Here is an 18,452-nt window from a genome sequence, read left to right as displayed (position 1 = left end):
GGACATGTGGTGAGGAGGAGAGGACATATGGTCAGGAGGAGAGGACATATGGACAGGAGGAGAGGACATATGGTCAGGAGGAGAGGACATATGGTGAGGAGGAGAGGACATATGGACAGGAGGAGAGGACATATGGACAGGAGGAGAGGACATATGGTCAGGAGGAGAGGACATATGGATAGGAGGAGAGGACATATGGACAGGAGGAGAGGACATATGGTCAGGAGGAGAGGACATATGGTCAGGAGGAGAGGACATATGGTCAGGAGGAGAGGACATATGGACAGGAGGAGAGGACATATGGACAGGAGGAGAGGACATATGGTCAGGAGGAGAGGACATATGGACAGGAGGAGAGGACATATGGACAGGAGGAGAGGACATATGGACAGGAGGAGAGGACATATGGTCAGGAGGAGAGGACAGGGCATATGGACAGGACAGAAGGACAGGATGACAGGACACATGGACAGGACTGAGTGACAGAACAGAGGGACAGGAGGACAGAATATAAGGACTGAACAGAACAATAGAACAGGTGGACAGGTGAAATGGACAGGACAGAAAGACAGAAGAATAGGGGGACAGAAGAAAAGGACAGAAGGACAGGGGGACAGAAGAAAAGGACAGAAGGACAGGGGGACAGAAGAAAAGGACAGAAGGACAGGGGGACAGAAGAAAAGGACAGAAGGACAGGGGGACAGAAGAAAAGGACAGGGGGACAGAAGAAAAGGACAGGGGGACAGAAGAAAAGGACAGAAGGACAGGGGGACAGAAGAAAAGGACAGAAGGACAGGGGGACAGAAGAAAAGGACAGGGGGACAGAAGAAAAGGACAGAAGGACAGGGGGACAGAAGAAAAGGACAGAAGGACAGGGGGACAGAAGAAAAGGACAGGGGGACAGAAGAAAAGGACAGAAGGACAGGGGGACAGAAGAAAAGGACAGAAGGACAGGGGGACAGGTCATAAGGACAGGAAAGAGTGACATGAGGACAAGACACTGGGGAAGGTTAAAAGGACCGGAAAGAAGATCAGAAGGACAGGGGGACAGGACCTCAGTAGCTGTAATGGGAATGGACGGCTCTTGTCCCTTTGTATGATAATTAGCATTCAGTCTGTGTGTGACCTGTATATGTTGTAGCTTACCAGTCCTTCGATGTGGCGTCTGCATTTGTTTTCTTTCTTGTTTTTTAGACTTTTTTCCCTTTATTTTCATCTGGTGATCCTGCCAGTAACACACTTCCTGTCCTAGGGTGACAACACTCACTCACTCTCCTCTATCTATGGAAGTGTTGTCTCCTTAGGACGCTCTTCTGATTTGGACTACCAATAAATCAGAATACAATCCTGGTTGGGGTTGTGAATGGGCCCCAAACTCCAAATACTATTTATTATCGTAGCGGACAAAAAAACTGGTCTAAATGTGATGGGGCTGAGGCAGGTTCTGATTGGCTGATATCATTGTGGTGGAGGACCAGGATCATCCTCTTACCAGAAGCCAATCTGGGAGAGGAGGTAGAGAAGAGGCCGTGTGTCTCGGTGTGTTTTATGATATATTTATATAAAGCAGATTCTGCTCATCTCATGATGGAGCGCCCCCCAGAGGAGAGAACGTCCCCCAGAGGAGAGAACGTCCCCCCAGAGGAGAGAACGTCTCTTCACACTTCTCTTCTAATAATAATAATAATTGTGTCCCTTCCCGATAATCCTCACCAGTCCAATCCCCAGGAATACTTTGTTCTCAAGCTGGAAGAAGTCCAAATATCCTTCAAGTCTAAGAAGTAGAATATAGTGCTGGGTCCCGACATATTATATTATTCTGTCCTTTTCTAAAGATTGACACTTTTTAACTTGATTTGTAATCAATAAATAATTCAATGATCAATATGAAGAAGGTGATAGTTCAGTGACACGCCTCATACAAAGTCCCATATATTAGGGATGGAGGTTTCTATGATCCGGTTGTGTCGGGTCCCATCACTATATTGCCAGATCAGGTAGAAGACTTTCCTAATGACCCGTCACACCTTTATTCATTACCCATCCATATGAAGATTTATTTTCTGTATTGCGCCACCTGCCTTTTAAAATGTAATCGCCATATATATCTATCTATATATCTCTAGTCATACTCTCTGGCTTTTATTGCGGGAATATAGGGGTATTAGACACAGTATATAGGATACAATATAGTAGGGTTGCCACCATTTCTTCAAGCCACACCCGAACACTTTAGCGGCCCCGGGACACCATTGGTTGCCCCCAAGGAGAGTAGTCATGTGGAGTGCATAGCGTGACGCAGCGAACGGTGGGTGTGGCCAAATTGCTCTTTCTGACATCATCACCCTGCCACCCAGCGATGCCGAACTTGCCCCAAGACAGCCGCCTGCAGCTCCCGGATGGCAATAGATTTGTGTGGCAATCTTGGTTACTTAAAGAGCCACCTGGGCCAGTGCTACTATTAGGCAAACTAGGCAGCTGCCTAGGGGGGCTCCCGGCCACTGGTGTTATTACTCTCTTCTCTCTGCAACAAGCAACTAAGTCTCAGCATCAGCCACTCCGTTCACACATAGTGTCAGAGCTGCAGCGTTGGTGGAGGACTGTGTCTGTGTCTGAATGAATGGAAGCAAGCAAACATTCATGGATGGGCACTGGTGAGGCTGCATTTGATGGGTGCTGGTGAAGCTGCATTTGATGGGTGCTGGTGAGGCTGCATGGATGGATGCTGGTGAGGCTGCGTTTGATGGGCGCTGGTAAGGCTGCATTTGATGGGTGCTGGTGAAGCTGCATTTGATGGGTGCTGGTGAGGCTGCATGGATGGACGCTGGTGAGGCTGCATTGATGGGTGCTGGTGAGGCTGCATTTGATGGGCGCTGGTGAGGCTGCATTTAATAGGTACTGGTAAGGCTGCATTTGATGGGAACTGGTGAGGCTGCATGGATGGACGCTGGTGAGGCTGCATTGATGGGTGCTGGTGAGGCTGCATTTGATGGGCGCTGGTGAGGCTGCATTTGATAGGTACTGGTAAGGCTGCATTTGATGGGAACTGGTGAGGCTGCATGGATGGGTGCTGGTGAGGCTGCATTTGATGGGCGCTGGTAAGGCTGCATTTGATGGGTGCTGGTGAAGCTGCATTTGATGGGTGCTGGTGAGGCTGCATGGATGGACGCTGGTGAGGCTGCATTTGATGGGCGCTGGTGAGGCTGCATTTGATAGGTAGTGGTAAGGCTGCATTTGATGGGCACTGGTGAGGCTGCATGGATGGGTGCTGGTGAGGCTGCATTTGATGGGTGCTGGTAAGGCTGCATTTGATGGGCACTGGTAAGGCTGCATTGATGGGTGCTGGTGAGGCTGCATTTGATGGGCGCTGGTGAGGCTGCATTTGATAGGTACTGGTAAGGCTGCATTTGATGGGAACTGGTGAGGCTGCATGGATGGGTGCTGGTGAGGCTGCATTTGATGGGTGCTGGTAAGGCTGCATTTGATGGGCACTGGTAAGGCTGCATTGATGGGTGCTGGTGAGGCTGCATTGATGGGTGCTGGTGAGGCTGCATTTGATGGGTGCTGGTGAGGCTGCATTTGATGGGTGCTGGTAAGGCTGCATTTGATGGGCACTGGTGAGGCTGCATGGATGGGCGCTGGTGAGGCTGCATTTGATGGGCGCTGGTAAGGCTGCATTTGATGGGCACTGGTGAGGCTGCATGGATGGGTGCTGGTGAGGCTGCATTTGATGGGCGCTGATAAGGCTGCATTTGATGGGCGCTGGTGAGGCTGCATGGATGGGCGCTGGTGAGGCTGCATTTGATGGGTGCTGATGAGGCTGCTTTGATGGGCGCTGGTGAGGCTGAATTTGATGGGCACTGGTGGGCTGCAGTTGATGGGTGCTGGTGAGACTGCATTGATGGGTGCTGGTGAGGCTGCATTGATGGGCGCTGGTGAGGCTGCATTTGATGGGTGCTGATGAGGCTGCTTTTGATGAGCACTGGTGAGGCTGCATTTGATGGGCACTGGTGAGACTGCATTGATGGGTGCTGGTGAGGCTGCATTTGATGGGTGCTGATGAGGCTGCTTTTGATGAGCACTGGTGAGGCTGCATTTGATGGGCACTGGTGAGACTGCATTGATGGGTGCTGGTGAGGCTGCATTGATGGGCGCTGGTGAGGCTGCATTTGATGGGTGCTGATGAGGCTGCTTTTGATGAGCACTGGTGAGGCTGCATTTGATGGGCACTGGTGAGGCTGCATCGATGGGTGCTGGTGAGGCAGCATGGATGGGCGCTGGTGAGGCTGCATTTGATGGGCGCTGGTAGGCTGCAGTTGATAGGCGCTGGTAAGGCTGTATTTGATGGGCACTGGTGAGGCTGCATGGATGGGTGCTGGTGAGGCTGCAGGAGATGGGCACTGGTGAGGCTGCATTGATGGGTGCTGGTGAGGCTGCATTTGATGGGCGCTGCTGAGCCTGCATGGATGGGCGCTGGTGAGGCTGCATTTGATGGGCGCTGCTGAGGCTACATTTGATAGGCGCTTTATTAAAAACGCAGAGTATACATGGGCAGGGCCAGAGGGGTGGAGTCAGGGGTGGAAACAAGGGGGGTGGAAAAATGAGGATTCGCCTAGGGTGTCAAAAATCCTTGCGCCAGCCCTGGGAGCCACTGCCTGGTTTGAATAATGTGTCCGGTTTTCAGTCTGCCTGAAACCTGGACACATGACTCAAAACCCTGACTGTCCGGGTGAATCCTGGCCACGTGGCAACCCTTCAATATAGTATACTTCCTTTAGTCCTGAGTGAGCCCCCCTTGTCAGGGAGAGAGAGGGAGGGCAACAGGACGGTTATTTGACCCGGGGGGGGGGGCTGCAATGCATGGCAGTCTCTCCCCTTCCCCACCCCTTTCCCTTTAACCACTTTAAGGACTGAGCCTCTTTCTTAGATTTGTTGTTTACAAGTTAAAAACAGGTTTTTGTTTTTTTTTTTTGCTAGAAAATTACTTAGAACCCCCAAACATTATATATTTTTTTCTAACACCCCAGAGAATAAAATGGCGGTTTTTGCAATACTTTCTGTCACACCGTATCTGCGCAGCGTTCTTACAAGTGCACTTTTTTTTGGGAAAAAAATACCCTTTTTTGCATTAAAAAATAAGACAACAGTAAAGTTAGCCCAATTTTTTTATATTGTGAAAGATAATGTTACGCCGAGTAAATTGATACCCAACATGTCACGTTTCAAAATTGCGCCCGCTCGTGGAATGGTAACAAACCTTTACCCATAAAAATCTCCATGGGCGACGTTTAAAAAATTCTTCAGGTTGCATGTTTTGAGTTGCAGAGGAGGGCTGGGGCTAGAATTATTGCTCTCGCTCTACCGATCGCGGCGATACCTCACATGTGTGGTTTGAACACCGTTTTCATATGCGGGCGCTGCTCGCGTATGCGTTCGCTTCTGCACGCAAAATTGGCAGGACGGGGGCGCGTTAAAAATTTTTACATCTTTTTTTCTTATTTATTTTACTTTTTTATTTTTACACTGTTCTTTAAAAAAAAAAATTGTGTCACTTTTATTCCTATTACAAGGAATGTAAACATCTCTTGTAATAGAAAAAAAGCATGACAGGACCTCTTACATATGAGATCTGGGGGGTCAAAAAGACCTCAAATCTCATATTTACACTAAAATGCAATAAAAAAAAAAAATTGTTGTTTGAAAAAAAAAAAGTTCCTTTAAGAGCTATGGGTGGAAGTGAAGTTTTGACGTGGCTTCCGCCCTGCAGTGGTATGGAGATGGGTGGAGGTCATCTTCCCCTCACTCATCTCCATACCACACAGGGAGAAGGATCCGATCGCCTCTGCCACTGCCTGCGGCTCCGGTAAGCAGCGGAGGGCACCAGAGAGCGGCGGGAGAGGGGGGGGGCCTCTCTCGCTGCTGATAAAAGTGATCTTGCGGCGAATCCGCCGCTGAGACCACTTTTAATTGAAACCGGACAGCTCACTGAAGAAGAGGATACCTGGGCTATTGGTAGCTATCTGCTGCCATAACAACGATATCCCTCTTCAAAGTGCCGACGCATATCTGCGTGAGCCGGTCCGGAAGTGGTTTTAAACAGGCTTGGGGGCGGGGCCTTGCCTCCTATGCATGATTTGACATCATCACGCTTGGAGCGGATTCCCCCTTTCCATCTAGTTGGGGCTGGGACTTGCTTGGTTGCGCAGTGGATTTGCATGCCGCGGATGGAGCCAAAGCTTGTTGCCATTTGGGGGGTTTTCATGGCTTTGGTGGGGACCCGCCCCTTACCGTGGATAAAAGCGGCTCGGGCTGGCCAGCTGACCATTTTTCACACGGGCCATTCACACGAGAGGGATCCCAGGCATGCTCACATCCACAGAATCGCACACGAGGTAAATGAGTCTCACTCATATCTACACACAACACCCTTCAGGTTCATTTTAGTTTCACATCTTACAGTTGACCATTATCATGGTGTGCACATGGTCATCACATGGGGGTAGGGTGGCCACCTCATCTCTTTAAACCCGAACACATATGAATTACACAGGTTCTGAGGCTAATCAATGCAGATAAGGAACCAAGTGAGTTTAATTACCACCTTAATTAGCCACAGAATCCATGTAATTCATATGTGTTCAGTTTTAAAGGGATGAGCTGGCAACCCTACATGGTGGGTTTGGTTTTGGATTCATTTCTGGTGGGTGTATGCATAGACATCTCCCTTGGCTGTAGTCAGCTAGCACACTTCAGATCACTACAGTAATTACACATCATTCATCACCTCCACTCACTGGTAGAGGTTCATCCCATTACCAGTCTATTCATTTCACATGGTGGGTTTGGTTTTGGATTCATTTTTGGTGGGTATATTCATCTCACATGGTTTCATCACCATATCCTTGGAGAGCAGTGTGGGCTGTCAAGCATACTCCAGATTCTCATGGTGGTGATCTGGTCGCCTGGTCTTCATCTGGCTGCTGTCTCTGGTCTGGATGGGATTCCTCCCCTCAGCCCCGGGGGGGGGGGGGAGATCATCGTCCCTGTCCCCCGTCCTCCCTTGGACACAGGTCGGGCGTCACCATTGGGCCTCATTGTAAGTTATAGACCTTTTTTCGAGAGACGGTTCTCCGTTTAAAGGTTATCCTATATTTATAGATATGTTATTGGATTTAATTTCAGAGCATTTTACTCCCGATGATTGGCGTGAGCCGTGAAACGTGCGTCGGGTACACATCGAACGGATGACCAGACAAGTTTGGCTCATTAAGAGCAATTGTTTATGTTTATTCAACTATTATCAACGGATGAGCGTTTTATGAAATTCTACTGCTAATCATGTTCTTTTACTTTGTATAATTGTATATTCATACAAGTGAACTGTTATTTACAGTATATTGTGTCCTGTACTAAAGATTGACACTTTTTAACTTGTATTGTAATCAATAGATAATTCAATGATCAATATGAACAAGGTACTAATTCAGTGACACGCCTCATACAAAGTCCCATGCCTTCCTCTTTCTTGTTGTCTAAGAACTACAAGCCAACCTGACCAGTAAATTGGGACTTTTAAGGTACCATATACTGTGTACGTATATCAACCATAAATACAATTGTAACAATGTTTTATTTCATCCAGTGTTAAATAAAAGCATAAAAAAATCATTAAAACAACATAAATTGCTGGGACCATACACAAAAATGTGGAGCGTCGCTGTAAGTGCCGCCCGCAAAACAATTCAGTGACTCAATGCTGTCGGGTGCCGGTATTCAAGAAGCCCATCCCAGCTCGCTTAGGTATGTGAATGGAAAAAGGTGGAACGCTGCACACTGAAAAACAGTGGAAAAGTAGCTTCAGCCTGACTTATCCCAGACCACGCCCCACTGACGCATTTCACCCCAACCACAGAGGTCTGCGAAATGCATCAGTTGGGTATGGTCCCTCTGTATTTTTAATATTCATAGATATAAGCCAGCAACTCAGTGGACTCAAACATTGAAAATCTTTATTGGTGCATCCAGTAAAACAATGCTAACGTGTTTCGTCCGCTTTGGCCTTACTGTTAAGAGTAAGGTCAAAGTGGACGAAACACGTTGGCTACTTGTGTAACCAATAAAGATTTTGAACGTTTGAGTCTACTGAGTTGCTGACTTATATCTATGAAAATTAAAAATATGGAGGGCCTAAGCCAGCAACTCAGTGGACTCAAACGTTAAAAATCTTTATTGGTACATTCAGTAAAACAATGCTAACATGTTTCATCCGTTTTGGCCTTACTGTTAAGAGTAAGGCCAAAGCGGATGAAACTCATTGGCTACTTGTGTAACCAATAAAGATTTTCAACATTTGAGTCCACTGAGTTGCTGACTTATATCCATGAACATTAAAAATATGGAGGGGCTAAGCCAGCAACTCAGTGGACTCAAACGTTAATAATCTTTATTGGTTACACAAGTAGCCAACGTGCTTCGTCCACTTCTGCCTTACTCTTAACATGAGTAAGGCCAAAGCGGACGAAACACGTTAGCATTGTTTTACTGGATGTACTTGTGTAGCCAATAAAGATTTTCAGTGTTTGAGTCCACAGAGTTGCCGGCTTATATCTATTGTTGTGGAACTTTATTAAGCTTCTCTTTATAAGCAAATAATTCTGTGCGCTAATAAGCACAATCATAGCTTTCTTGTATAATGCGGGGAAAGCGCGATTGCATACCTCCAAGTAGGGATCAGCCGAACACCTGCCCCAGGGGACATGTATCAATGCAAAATTATTTTTCTAAAACGGCCGTTTTTTCGGGAGAAGTGATTTTTTTAATGCTTAAAGTGAAACAATAAAAGTGAAATATTCCTTTAAATATCATACCTGGGGGGTGTCTATAGTATGCCTGTAAAGTGGTGCATCTTTCCCGTGTTTAGAACAGTCCGAGAGTAAAATGACAGTTCAGATATCGTCTTTTAGAGCCGGCGCATCTGTGCACCATTCTTCTGGGAGGCGAGAGGGGACGACCCCCCCCCTCCCGCCGCCCTCCGGTGCTTCTACCGACTCACCGCTACGATCGGTGAGTCGGACACAGGATCTGCCGGCCCGGATGTTCAGAATAGAGATTTCCAGAGGACCAGATGGTCGCCGGAGTCTCTATGATCGTTCGGAGGCCGGGCGCGATGTTATGACGTCACGCCCAGCCTCTGTATTAAAAAAAATGGCACCACTTCGGCTGGGAAGCGGTGATCTTTTTTATTTTTTATTTTAGGCTTCCCAGCCAAGAGGTGAGATGTGGGGTCTTATTGACCCCCAAATCTCACTGTAAAGAGGACCTGTCATGTCATATATTACAAGGGATGTTTACATTCCTTGTAATAGAAATAAAAGTGATCAAAAACTATTTTTTGGGAAAAAAAGTGTCAAGCTAAAATAAATAAAGTAAAATTAACAATAATAAAAAATGTTTTTTAAAGCGCCGCTGTCCCCGTGAGCTCGCGCGCAGAAGCGAACGCATATGTAAGTCCCGCTCACATATGAAAACGGTGTTTAAACCACACATGTGAGGTATCGCCGCAAACGTTAGAGCGAGAGCAATCATTTTGGTCCTAGACCTCCTCTGTAACTCAAAACATGTAACCAGTAAAATTTTTTAAAGCGTCACCTAAGGGGATTTTTAAGTAGCGAAGTTTGTGGCCATTCCACGAGCGTGTGCAATCTTAAAGCGTGACATGTTAGTTATCTATTTACTCGGCGTAACTCCATCTTTCACATTATTCAAAAACATGGGGCTAACTTTACCGATTTGTTTTTTTTTTAAAGCACAAAACTGTTTTTTTTTCCAAAAAAAGCACATTAGAAAAATTGCTGCGTAAATACCGTGTGAGATAAAAAGTTGCAATGACCGCCATTGTATTCTCTAAGGTCTTTACTTCCCGGTTCCCTACTGTGCATGAGCGAGTCGCGCTGCACATTCTAAGTGGTCCCCGCTATCTCCTGGGACCTGTGTGTTTCCCAGGAGACAGCGGGGGGGGGTGCGGGAGGGGGCGTGACTCCTGCGGCAGTCTATTCCTGGAAGTGGGTGCAGATACTTGTCTAATACAGGTATGTGCACCCCCCTGAAAGGTACCAATTGTGGCACCGGAGGGGGGGAGGAATCAGATGAGAGGAAGTTCCACTTTTGGGTGGAACTCTGCTTTAAGGGAAACCCCAAACCAAAATTTAAAAAAAATTGCATGGGGGTCCCCCTAAAATCCATACCTGGCCCTTCAGGTCTGATATGGAAATTAAGGGGAACCCTGTGCCAAATTTTAAAAAAAAATGGCGTAGGGGTCCCCCCAAAATCCTGGTGACATAAACAGGTGACCCCGACCCCTTTGACGCCACAGGGAAGCCATGGGGAAGCCCCTGTGGCATCAGAGGGGGCGGGGTCACTCGTTTATGTCACTGGGTGGCCCCGCCCTCTGCTATATAAGAACTGTCACAGAGAAGAAGCATCAGTCGGCGGGAGCCTCCTATGGAGGCAGAACGGTTTTGGCTTATTTTCTTTTTCGGTCTGTCTGGCGTTGTGGATTTACATTGCAGGACATTTTTATTTTTTCATTTTTTAATAAAGGACTTGTCCCAAAGTGTTTCCTGTCTTTTTTACCATTTTTGACACTTTTTTTGTGAAATGGTAGGGAAATAATGGTGGACACAGAAATTATTGACACGTTGGGCCCAATTTGGAGATTTTCACTTAGGGGTGTACTGACTTTTGTTGCCAGCGGTTTAGACATTAATGGCTGTGTGTTGAGTTATTTTGAGGGGACAGTAAATTTACACTGTTATACAAGCTGTACACTCACTACTTTACATTGTAGACAAGTGTCATTTCTTCAGTGTTGTCACATGAAAAGATAGAAGAAAAGATTTACACAAATGTGACTGAGGGGTGTACTTACTTTTGTCAGCTACTGTATATTTTTTGCACACAGAATGGAAGAAGCATGCAGCTTAACTGCACAGTTAACAAACCGCTGTGGAGAATTTGCAGTTTTGGAGATATAGAGCAGGCGGGCATTTTATGTCTGGGAAATAGTACTTCGGTGTCTTTGTTTTGGACCCTGAAGATGGAAAGACCACAATTTATGAGGGGAAGAGTAACCAGATTGGAATTAACCCCCAAAAAATGGGTTTCCTTAGAGTGAGGACACATTTTACAGATTTCATTCAAACCTTCTTAAATCTTTATCAGATTGTCCATTATTAGTATGAAAGAGAGAGCAAGCAGATTGTATGTTACAATATTTTTATTATTTAATTCAGAAAATGGAAACAATGGACAAGTACTTGCCAACACAGATTAAATACTGTTTTTGGAGAGGCCATTATTTCTGGGGGACAGAGCAGGCAGATTTAATTTTAATTAATGATATTTTACAGACATATGATATAAATATTATACAGTATTCAAATATGGAATATCATCTTAATCAATTTGAGGCCAGTTAGGAGAAAGAGAGTTGGCTTATTCCTGCCTGAAATTGTAAAGGGAATTTAGGTCCCCACCGAAAATGTAAATTGGACACATTTTTTAGAACATAATCAAATCCTTTTTTGAAAATAAGCAAATATGGAAGCAAATAATCTGTTTATTTCAGACAGCAGATACAAGCAGATGCTTGTTTTTTATAAGAGAAGACAATTTAGGCCCCCTTTCACACCGGGCATCTCCACTAAACGGAATCCACTTGCTAAGCGGGGTATCACGTACCTGGTGCTGTAGGCCAATGGAGAGAGAGGGCTTCCCTTGAGGCTATGTTCCAGACCACCCTGAGGTCAGGCCCCTCCTGCTTGACTGTGTGCAAGAGGTTCCAGAGTACAGCTGGTGTGCTGGCGTAGAATCAGCAGACAGGTGGCACCCGTGAGGTGTTGCAGGACTCAGATAATGCTGAGACTGGAGCATAGTCAGAAGGAAGCCTAGGTCAGGAGCCAAGTGGGTATCAGAGCAGACATGGTCAGAAGGAAGCCTAGGTCTGGATCCAGGTGGGTATCAGAGCAGACGTGATCAGGTGGATAGCCAAGGTCAGGAGCCACATAGGTATCAGAGCGGATCTGGTCAGGTGGATCGCCAAGGACAGGAGCCAGGTGAGTATTAGAGCAGACGTGGTCAGGTGGATAGAACAGGGTAGCAGTTAGGTGGGTATCAGAGCAGACGTAGTCAGGTGGTTAGCCAAGGTTGAATACAGGAAGCAAGCAGGAGACAGGTCAAGAACAAGTTGGGTCGGTAACAGGAGACACAGGAACAGGAATATCATGGAGATAACACACTGGAGGAGTCAAAGATTAACCAACAACTGCAGCTGCTAACAGGCTTCCTTACCTTATAAAGGCCCATGTGAAGTGCTGGTAGAGATGCTGGGTCCTAGAGACCTTCTCTTGCCGTTGGTGCTCTGACAAGTGCTGGTAGAGATGCTGGGTCCTAGAGCCCTTCTCCTGCCCATGGTGTCCTGACAAGTGCTGGTAGAGATGCTGGGTCTTAGAGCCCTTCTCCTGCCCTTGGTGCCCTGATATGGGGGATATCTCCACTTAGCAGGTGGATGACAGGTCCGTGTCCTCTCCGCTGTGCGGAGCGGACATGAACAGAGTCCTGCTCTCCTCTATGGTGAAATTGGATGAAAACAAACCACTATCCATTTCCATCCGTTATGATCCACCAGATGGATGGAAAATAGGACCACCATCCATCTGTTTTTGGCAGACAGGGTGGCGGAAGGGTCCGATCAGGTCTGCCTGAAAAACCTGACAGGTGGACCTTATTGGACCGTCCGTGTGAATGGGGCCTTAGGAAGCACAGAGATGTTATATTTCAGCCAGCAATAGTCACACTGTTACTTTTCTGACACATAATGTAAAAATCATACTGATTTTATGCAAAGAACATAACTCCTTCTTTTCAGAGGCAATTTAGGATGGAGAGAGCAGGCAGGTTCTGGAAGTCCAAAAAAAGATTTTGTTCGCCCTGGGACAAAGAATGTTTTAAAGGTAAAAATCTGCACATATTTCAAAGCATGTTTTATAGACCAGAATTTCAGCAGGTAAAGAGTGAGACCCAATTGTTTTATTTAAGGTGTCATTGTTAGGCCACACTACTTTAGAGTATTTATTCCAAATTTCACAGCTGAGGAAAGGTTAATGTGTTATCCACTTTTAATGATGATGAAGTGCAAAATCCAAAGCATCCTCCCCATGTTGAGGGCCTGTGGCCTAGTATGGTTCAGGAGGGTGGGGGGGCGCTCTCTCGTCTCCCCCTTTTCCTGTGGCCTGGCAGGTTGCGTGCCTGGATAAGGGTCGCTTTTGATAAATGAGCACTTTTGATTTTTCATGTTAGTGTCCCATAGACTTTAACGGTGTTCTGCGGCTTTCTAATTTGCCGTGAACGACGCATATGTCTCGCTGTTCGGTGAACGGGCGAAGACCCAATGTTCGAGTCGAACTTACGTTCGACTCGAACATCAGGCTCATCCTTACTGGCCATAGTGCAACTGAGGCTCCAAGGCACACACAAATGTGCAGGCGCGGCCCTGTGGGTGCCACCTTGCGGAGATCAGGCACATGAGCAGGTTTGTGCGCATTCGTCAATGATACTGGTGCCAAGTGGCCTATATAAATGCAGCAGGTGCACTAGTTGGTTGATGTCTGATCCTGCAGATCTTCCTGTGTTCCTGTGCCCATTCCTGTTCTTGATTTCTGTGATTGACCCGGCTTGTCCTGACCTCGCTTGAACGCTACCTGACCTGACCTCGGCCTGTCTTTGGATTCCACTTGCCTCTTACTAATCTGCCTGCTCCAGTGTTGCTGCCCTCTGCTTGTACCCTGACCATTCTCCTGCCTGCTGTCCATGCCTCTACCTGACTGTCTGTTGCTGATCTGGGTCATCTGACTAGGTATTCTGTGATCTGTTTGCTCACCACCATATGCCACTCACCTGGTCCTTGCTGGTCATCCACCTGCCACCTATTACCAGTCTTCACTGCACCTGTGACCAGTCACCTGTCTGCCAGTCCTCTGCCAGCCTGCTGTCTGCCAAGACCTGCTGATCCTGCTGCCATTCATTGTGTTGGCCACCTGATCTGTTCATGGAGAAGCACCTGCTGTTTCATCCATGCAATCTGCTGGACAATCTATAGGCACTCGTACCACACTGTGCTCTCGTGGCCACTGTCTCACTACCAGTGGTCCCTAAGAGGGAGATGTAAAAGAGACCTTCCTCTGCATGTCAGGCTCTTCCACAAGATACAGATACTTGACACCTCTGCTGCATGTGTAGCCACCGCAGCATGACCAAAAAAGAAAATCCCAATTGCTACCAACCCTCTCCACACCTTAGTGTTGTCCAATACTTCCTCCTCGGTCTGGTGCTGTAGGCAAGACAGAAAAAAGCTTGTCTTTGTGCTCATTCCCTGTGATCTGGCCTGTCATTTACACCTTCTTCCCCAGGGGGCGCACCATTAGTGCTCAAGAATGGACCAGTCAACAAAGATTCCTTTATCTGTGTCCTCTTAGGCACAGCCCACAAAAGTCCCACAAAAGTTACTTTTCTTGAAAGGTCTAAAATACCCATAGGTTCCCATATGTAAACTTATTGTTCATGATTAAAGAGGTAGTCGCTTCTTTCTTCTGCTTCTGGCCATACCAACACCAACAACATAAAACACACACAATCAAGTACCCGACCTATGAAAACAAAAAAAATATATTTTGGCCAAAGACATTGGGTTTGGCTCTACAAAGCATTGCCAATGCCCTACGGCGAATCTCTCTGGTTTTTATACCATAGATGATCGGGTTCATCATCGGTGGGACAAGAATATAGAGGTTGGCGAAGATGATGTGGAACACTTGAGAAATGTGTCTGTGAGCTATGAAGCTAAAAAATGCAGGTATGTAGAAGAGAACGATGACACAGGTGTGGCACATGCATGTATTGAAAGCTTTGGAACGAGCCTGGGAGGATGAGAGTCTCAGAACCACCATGATAATAGCATCATAGGAAGTTACAATAAGGACCATGTCCACACCAATAGTACAGGCGGCTACAACCAGTCCAGCCACCACATTCACCATTATGTTGGATGTCGCCAATCTAGCCACAGACATGTGCTCACAGTAGGTGTGTTCTATGACATTGCTTCGCTGGAATGGTAATCTGTTGAGAAGAAAAACAAAGGGTGTGACTATGCAGAAGCTTCTGAAAAGGGCCACCATGGCTGTCTTCTGTACAAAGTTGTTGGAGACAGTTGTAGTATAAGTTAAAGGGTGACAGATGGCACAGTAACGGTCGTACGCCATGGACAGCAGTATGGCAGATTCCGTAGAAAAAGCAAAATGAATGAAGAATACTTGAGTGAGGCATCCAATGAAAGAGATCTCATGATTACCAAACCAGAAGATGCTGAGGGTCTTGGGTACGGTGGTGGAGCTCAAGAGGACATCGCTGGTTGACAACATCATGAGGAAGATATACATGGGTTGGTGGAGACTCTTGTTGGACGAGATGACCAAGATCAAGGTGGAGTTTCCCAGAAGTGACAGAACATACATGATGCAGAAGGGGATGGAGATCAGGAGATGTGAGTCCTCAAGGCCAGGAATTCCCATCAGGAGGAAATAATCAGGGTGAACCAAGAGAAAAGGGTGGGACTTTAAATGAATAGCGTGAATGCTCAAAAACAAAAATCGATGAACAACTAGGAAAATTTTATTCAATTCATAACAATATAACATGCATAAATATATATCAATCATAAATCATATGCGTGAAACAAATGCTCTGATATTTAACCTCATCACAATTTGTTTTGCACATCTGTGATGTTGTACATACATATTTTTCCATTTTAAGCCTCCTTTCAGTTAATTGCTTGATCTTATTATTTGATTTGCTATCTTTATTTTGGATTATATTTATTTGCAATTTAATTTAGATACCAGCTATGTCTATGGTTTGTCTATTGGTGGTGGCTCCTTTGGCCCAATGCACCACCGGCTGTGTTGGATTTCCCCCTTCCGGGAGCTGTGACGTGCCTGTCGGCCCCTCCCCCTTCTTTAAATGAAAGCATGACCTAATGTGGTCATGCGTTTCCATCCCTGTACTAGTCCAAGAGAAAAGGGTGGGACTTTAAATGAATAGCGTGAATGCTCAAAAACAAAAATCGATGAACAACTAGGAAAATTTTATTCAATTCATAACAATATAACATGCATAAATATATATCAATCATAAATGGAAAGAAATATTGGCAATAATAGCAGCAATTATACATGATTGTATGAATACAGAAATTCTCCATGGTACACCAATTAGATATTATTACACAACCATATATTCAAGAGTATACACCCAAGGCCTCCAAAGGTTCCAAATAAAAATTAGAAATGCATGACGCTGGTAAAAAACGCGACAATGGTAGCTCTACGCGTTTCGTGGCTGTTGTGCCACTCGTCAGGAGCAAGCGCGTATCTTATCTAGGATAAAAAATAAAAAATAGGTCTGGTAAGTATATACATGAAACAAAGGTGGGGTAATGAAGAAGCCCCACACAAAGTACATGCTTACGCATTCTGATTTGTAGGGTGGTGGCAGAGAGCCATATACCGCCCGGCCATCGGAGACGCCACCCCCCAGGAGCTGAGGCGGATGGATCGACGGGGGCAGCCTACAGGGCGCCATCCAGGGCAGGCATGGTCCCCCCGAGGCAAAACCTGAGGTGAAAAGCAAGGGTTACAGAAGAAATTGCAAACTGCCAAGAAATAAAGAGCAAAGTGAAAGTGAGATTGCAGGAGTGATATAGCCCCAAAAAAAAAAAGAAAAGAAGAAATTGAGCCCGTGAGGGGGTTAAATAGAAACACCTGAGAAATTCTGCGGATGGAAAAGGGAAAAGACCAAGTGCCCTAAGGTGAAGGTATGGACAAAGTGAGAATGGACAGGACATGAGAGGACATGACAGAAGTAAGGATACCTGGCGTGCAGAGTGGAACAGTGTGAGGGGAAGAGAGCAGTGACCCCCAAACGAACGTGACATCCAGTAAAGTGAAAGCCTCGAGAGTCAGCACCGCCGAGGCTACGCCCATATAGGCGCTACCACGGGGACCACCCACCAACGTCACGCCGCAAAATCAAGAGAGGGGCGGACGGCAACGTCGATCGGGTACTGAATACCCGACCCGCCAACGTCACCGCCCCATCCCCATGACATGCAGGATGAACACCATCCAATCAGGCGTGTGAGCGTCCTTGAGGACGCGCACATCCGATGGGGAGTGCGTGACGCTGACGTGCAGTGGCGGCCGACCCCCCCCCCCCCCAGAAGGGGGAGGGGCCGACAGGCACGTCACAGCTCCCGGAAGGGGGAAATCCAACACAGCCGGTGGTGCATTGGGCCAAAGGAGCCACCACCAATAGACAAACCATAGACATAGCTGGTATCTAAATTAAATTGCAAATAAATATAATCCAAAATAAAGATAGCAAATCAAATAATAAGATCAAGCAATTAACTGAAAGGAGGCTTAAAATGGAAAAATATGTATGTACAACATCACAGATGTGCAAAACAAATTGTGATGAGGTTAAATATCAGAGCATTTGTTTCACGCATATGATTTATGATTGATATATATTTATGCATGTTATATTGTTATGAATTGAATAAAATTTTCCTAGTTGTTCATCGATTTTTGTTTTTGAGCATTCACGCTATTCATTTAAAGTCCCACCCTTTTCTCTTGGACTAGTACAGGGATGGAAACGCATGACCACATTAGGTCATGCTTTCATTTAAAGTCCCACGGGATACATACTCCCAACCCAACCACTTTCTAATAATCAGGGTGGAAACTGGTGGAATTTGACATTTCAGCAAAACTAGATTTTCTAAGATTCCAAACTACTCGAGTTACCTTTGGTTAAGAAAGACATCAACAGTTAAAACAATTGTGCAAAATGGAGTTATTAATGAGAAACACGACAAAATTGTATTTATTCCGAGTGCAGCAGGGATTGGTACATCACTGGTTCCTCTCTTTATGTTTTGTGGGAGTCTTCTGATTGTAGACATTCCCCCATTTCCTGCCAGGACAGAAAGTAATAGGAGGCATATCAACAGAGAGAAAAATACAAGTTGACTGGGGAAGGATTAGAACCTCGGAATGTGTTTTAAATATGACCTCCAGCCTTCCCTTCAGTCTTGCACAGCTGTACTAGCTCCCAGGGGCGGACTGACAACTCTTTGGGCCCCCAGGCACTAGGGGATCATGGGGCCCCCAGGTTTAAAGATGGCCACCTCACGGCAGCCATCTTTCTGATGCAACATTAATGCGGCAGGGCCTCGTGGAAGGGCACCTAGTGGCAGGAGACTTAAAGCTGGGGATCCATTAAAGGTATCTGGAACCTCTCATGGGCAGTACCACCATAACAGCATCATG

General features: G+C 46.3%; 1 protein-coding gene across 1 annotated transcript; it reads right to left on the bottom strand.

The window, feature by feature from the left end:
• Positions 1-14,702: 14,702 nt before the first annotated feature.
• On the bottom strand, positions 14,703-17,882 carry LOC141126390 (olfactory receptor 52D1-like). Its single transcript, XM_073612337.1, has 2 exons — positions 17,864-17,882; positions 14,703-15,649 (listed from the first exon to the last, which is right to left on the bottom strand). Exons 1-2 carry the CDS (start codon positions 17,880-17,882, stop codon positions 14,703-14,705), a joined length of 966 nt encoding a protein of 321 aa, XP_073468438.1.
• Between the last annotated feature and the right edge of the window lie 570 nt (positions 17,883-18,452).

Source organism: Aquarana catesbeiana, linkage group LG02 (assembly GCF_042186555.1).
Source record: "Aquarana catesbeiana isolate 2022-GZ linkage group LG02, ASM4218655v1, whole genome shotgun sequence".
NCBI classification, from domain to species: Eukaryota; Metazoa; Chordata; class Amphibia; order Anura; family Ranidae; genus Aquarana; species Aquarana catesbeiana.
Note: the sequence above shows the minus strand (reverse complement) of the source record. Positions and strands in the feature narration are given on the sequence as shown.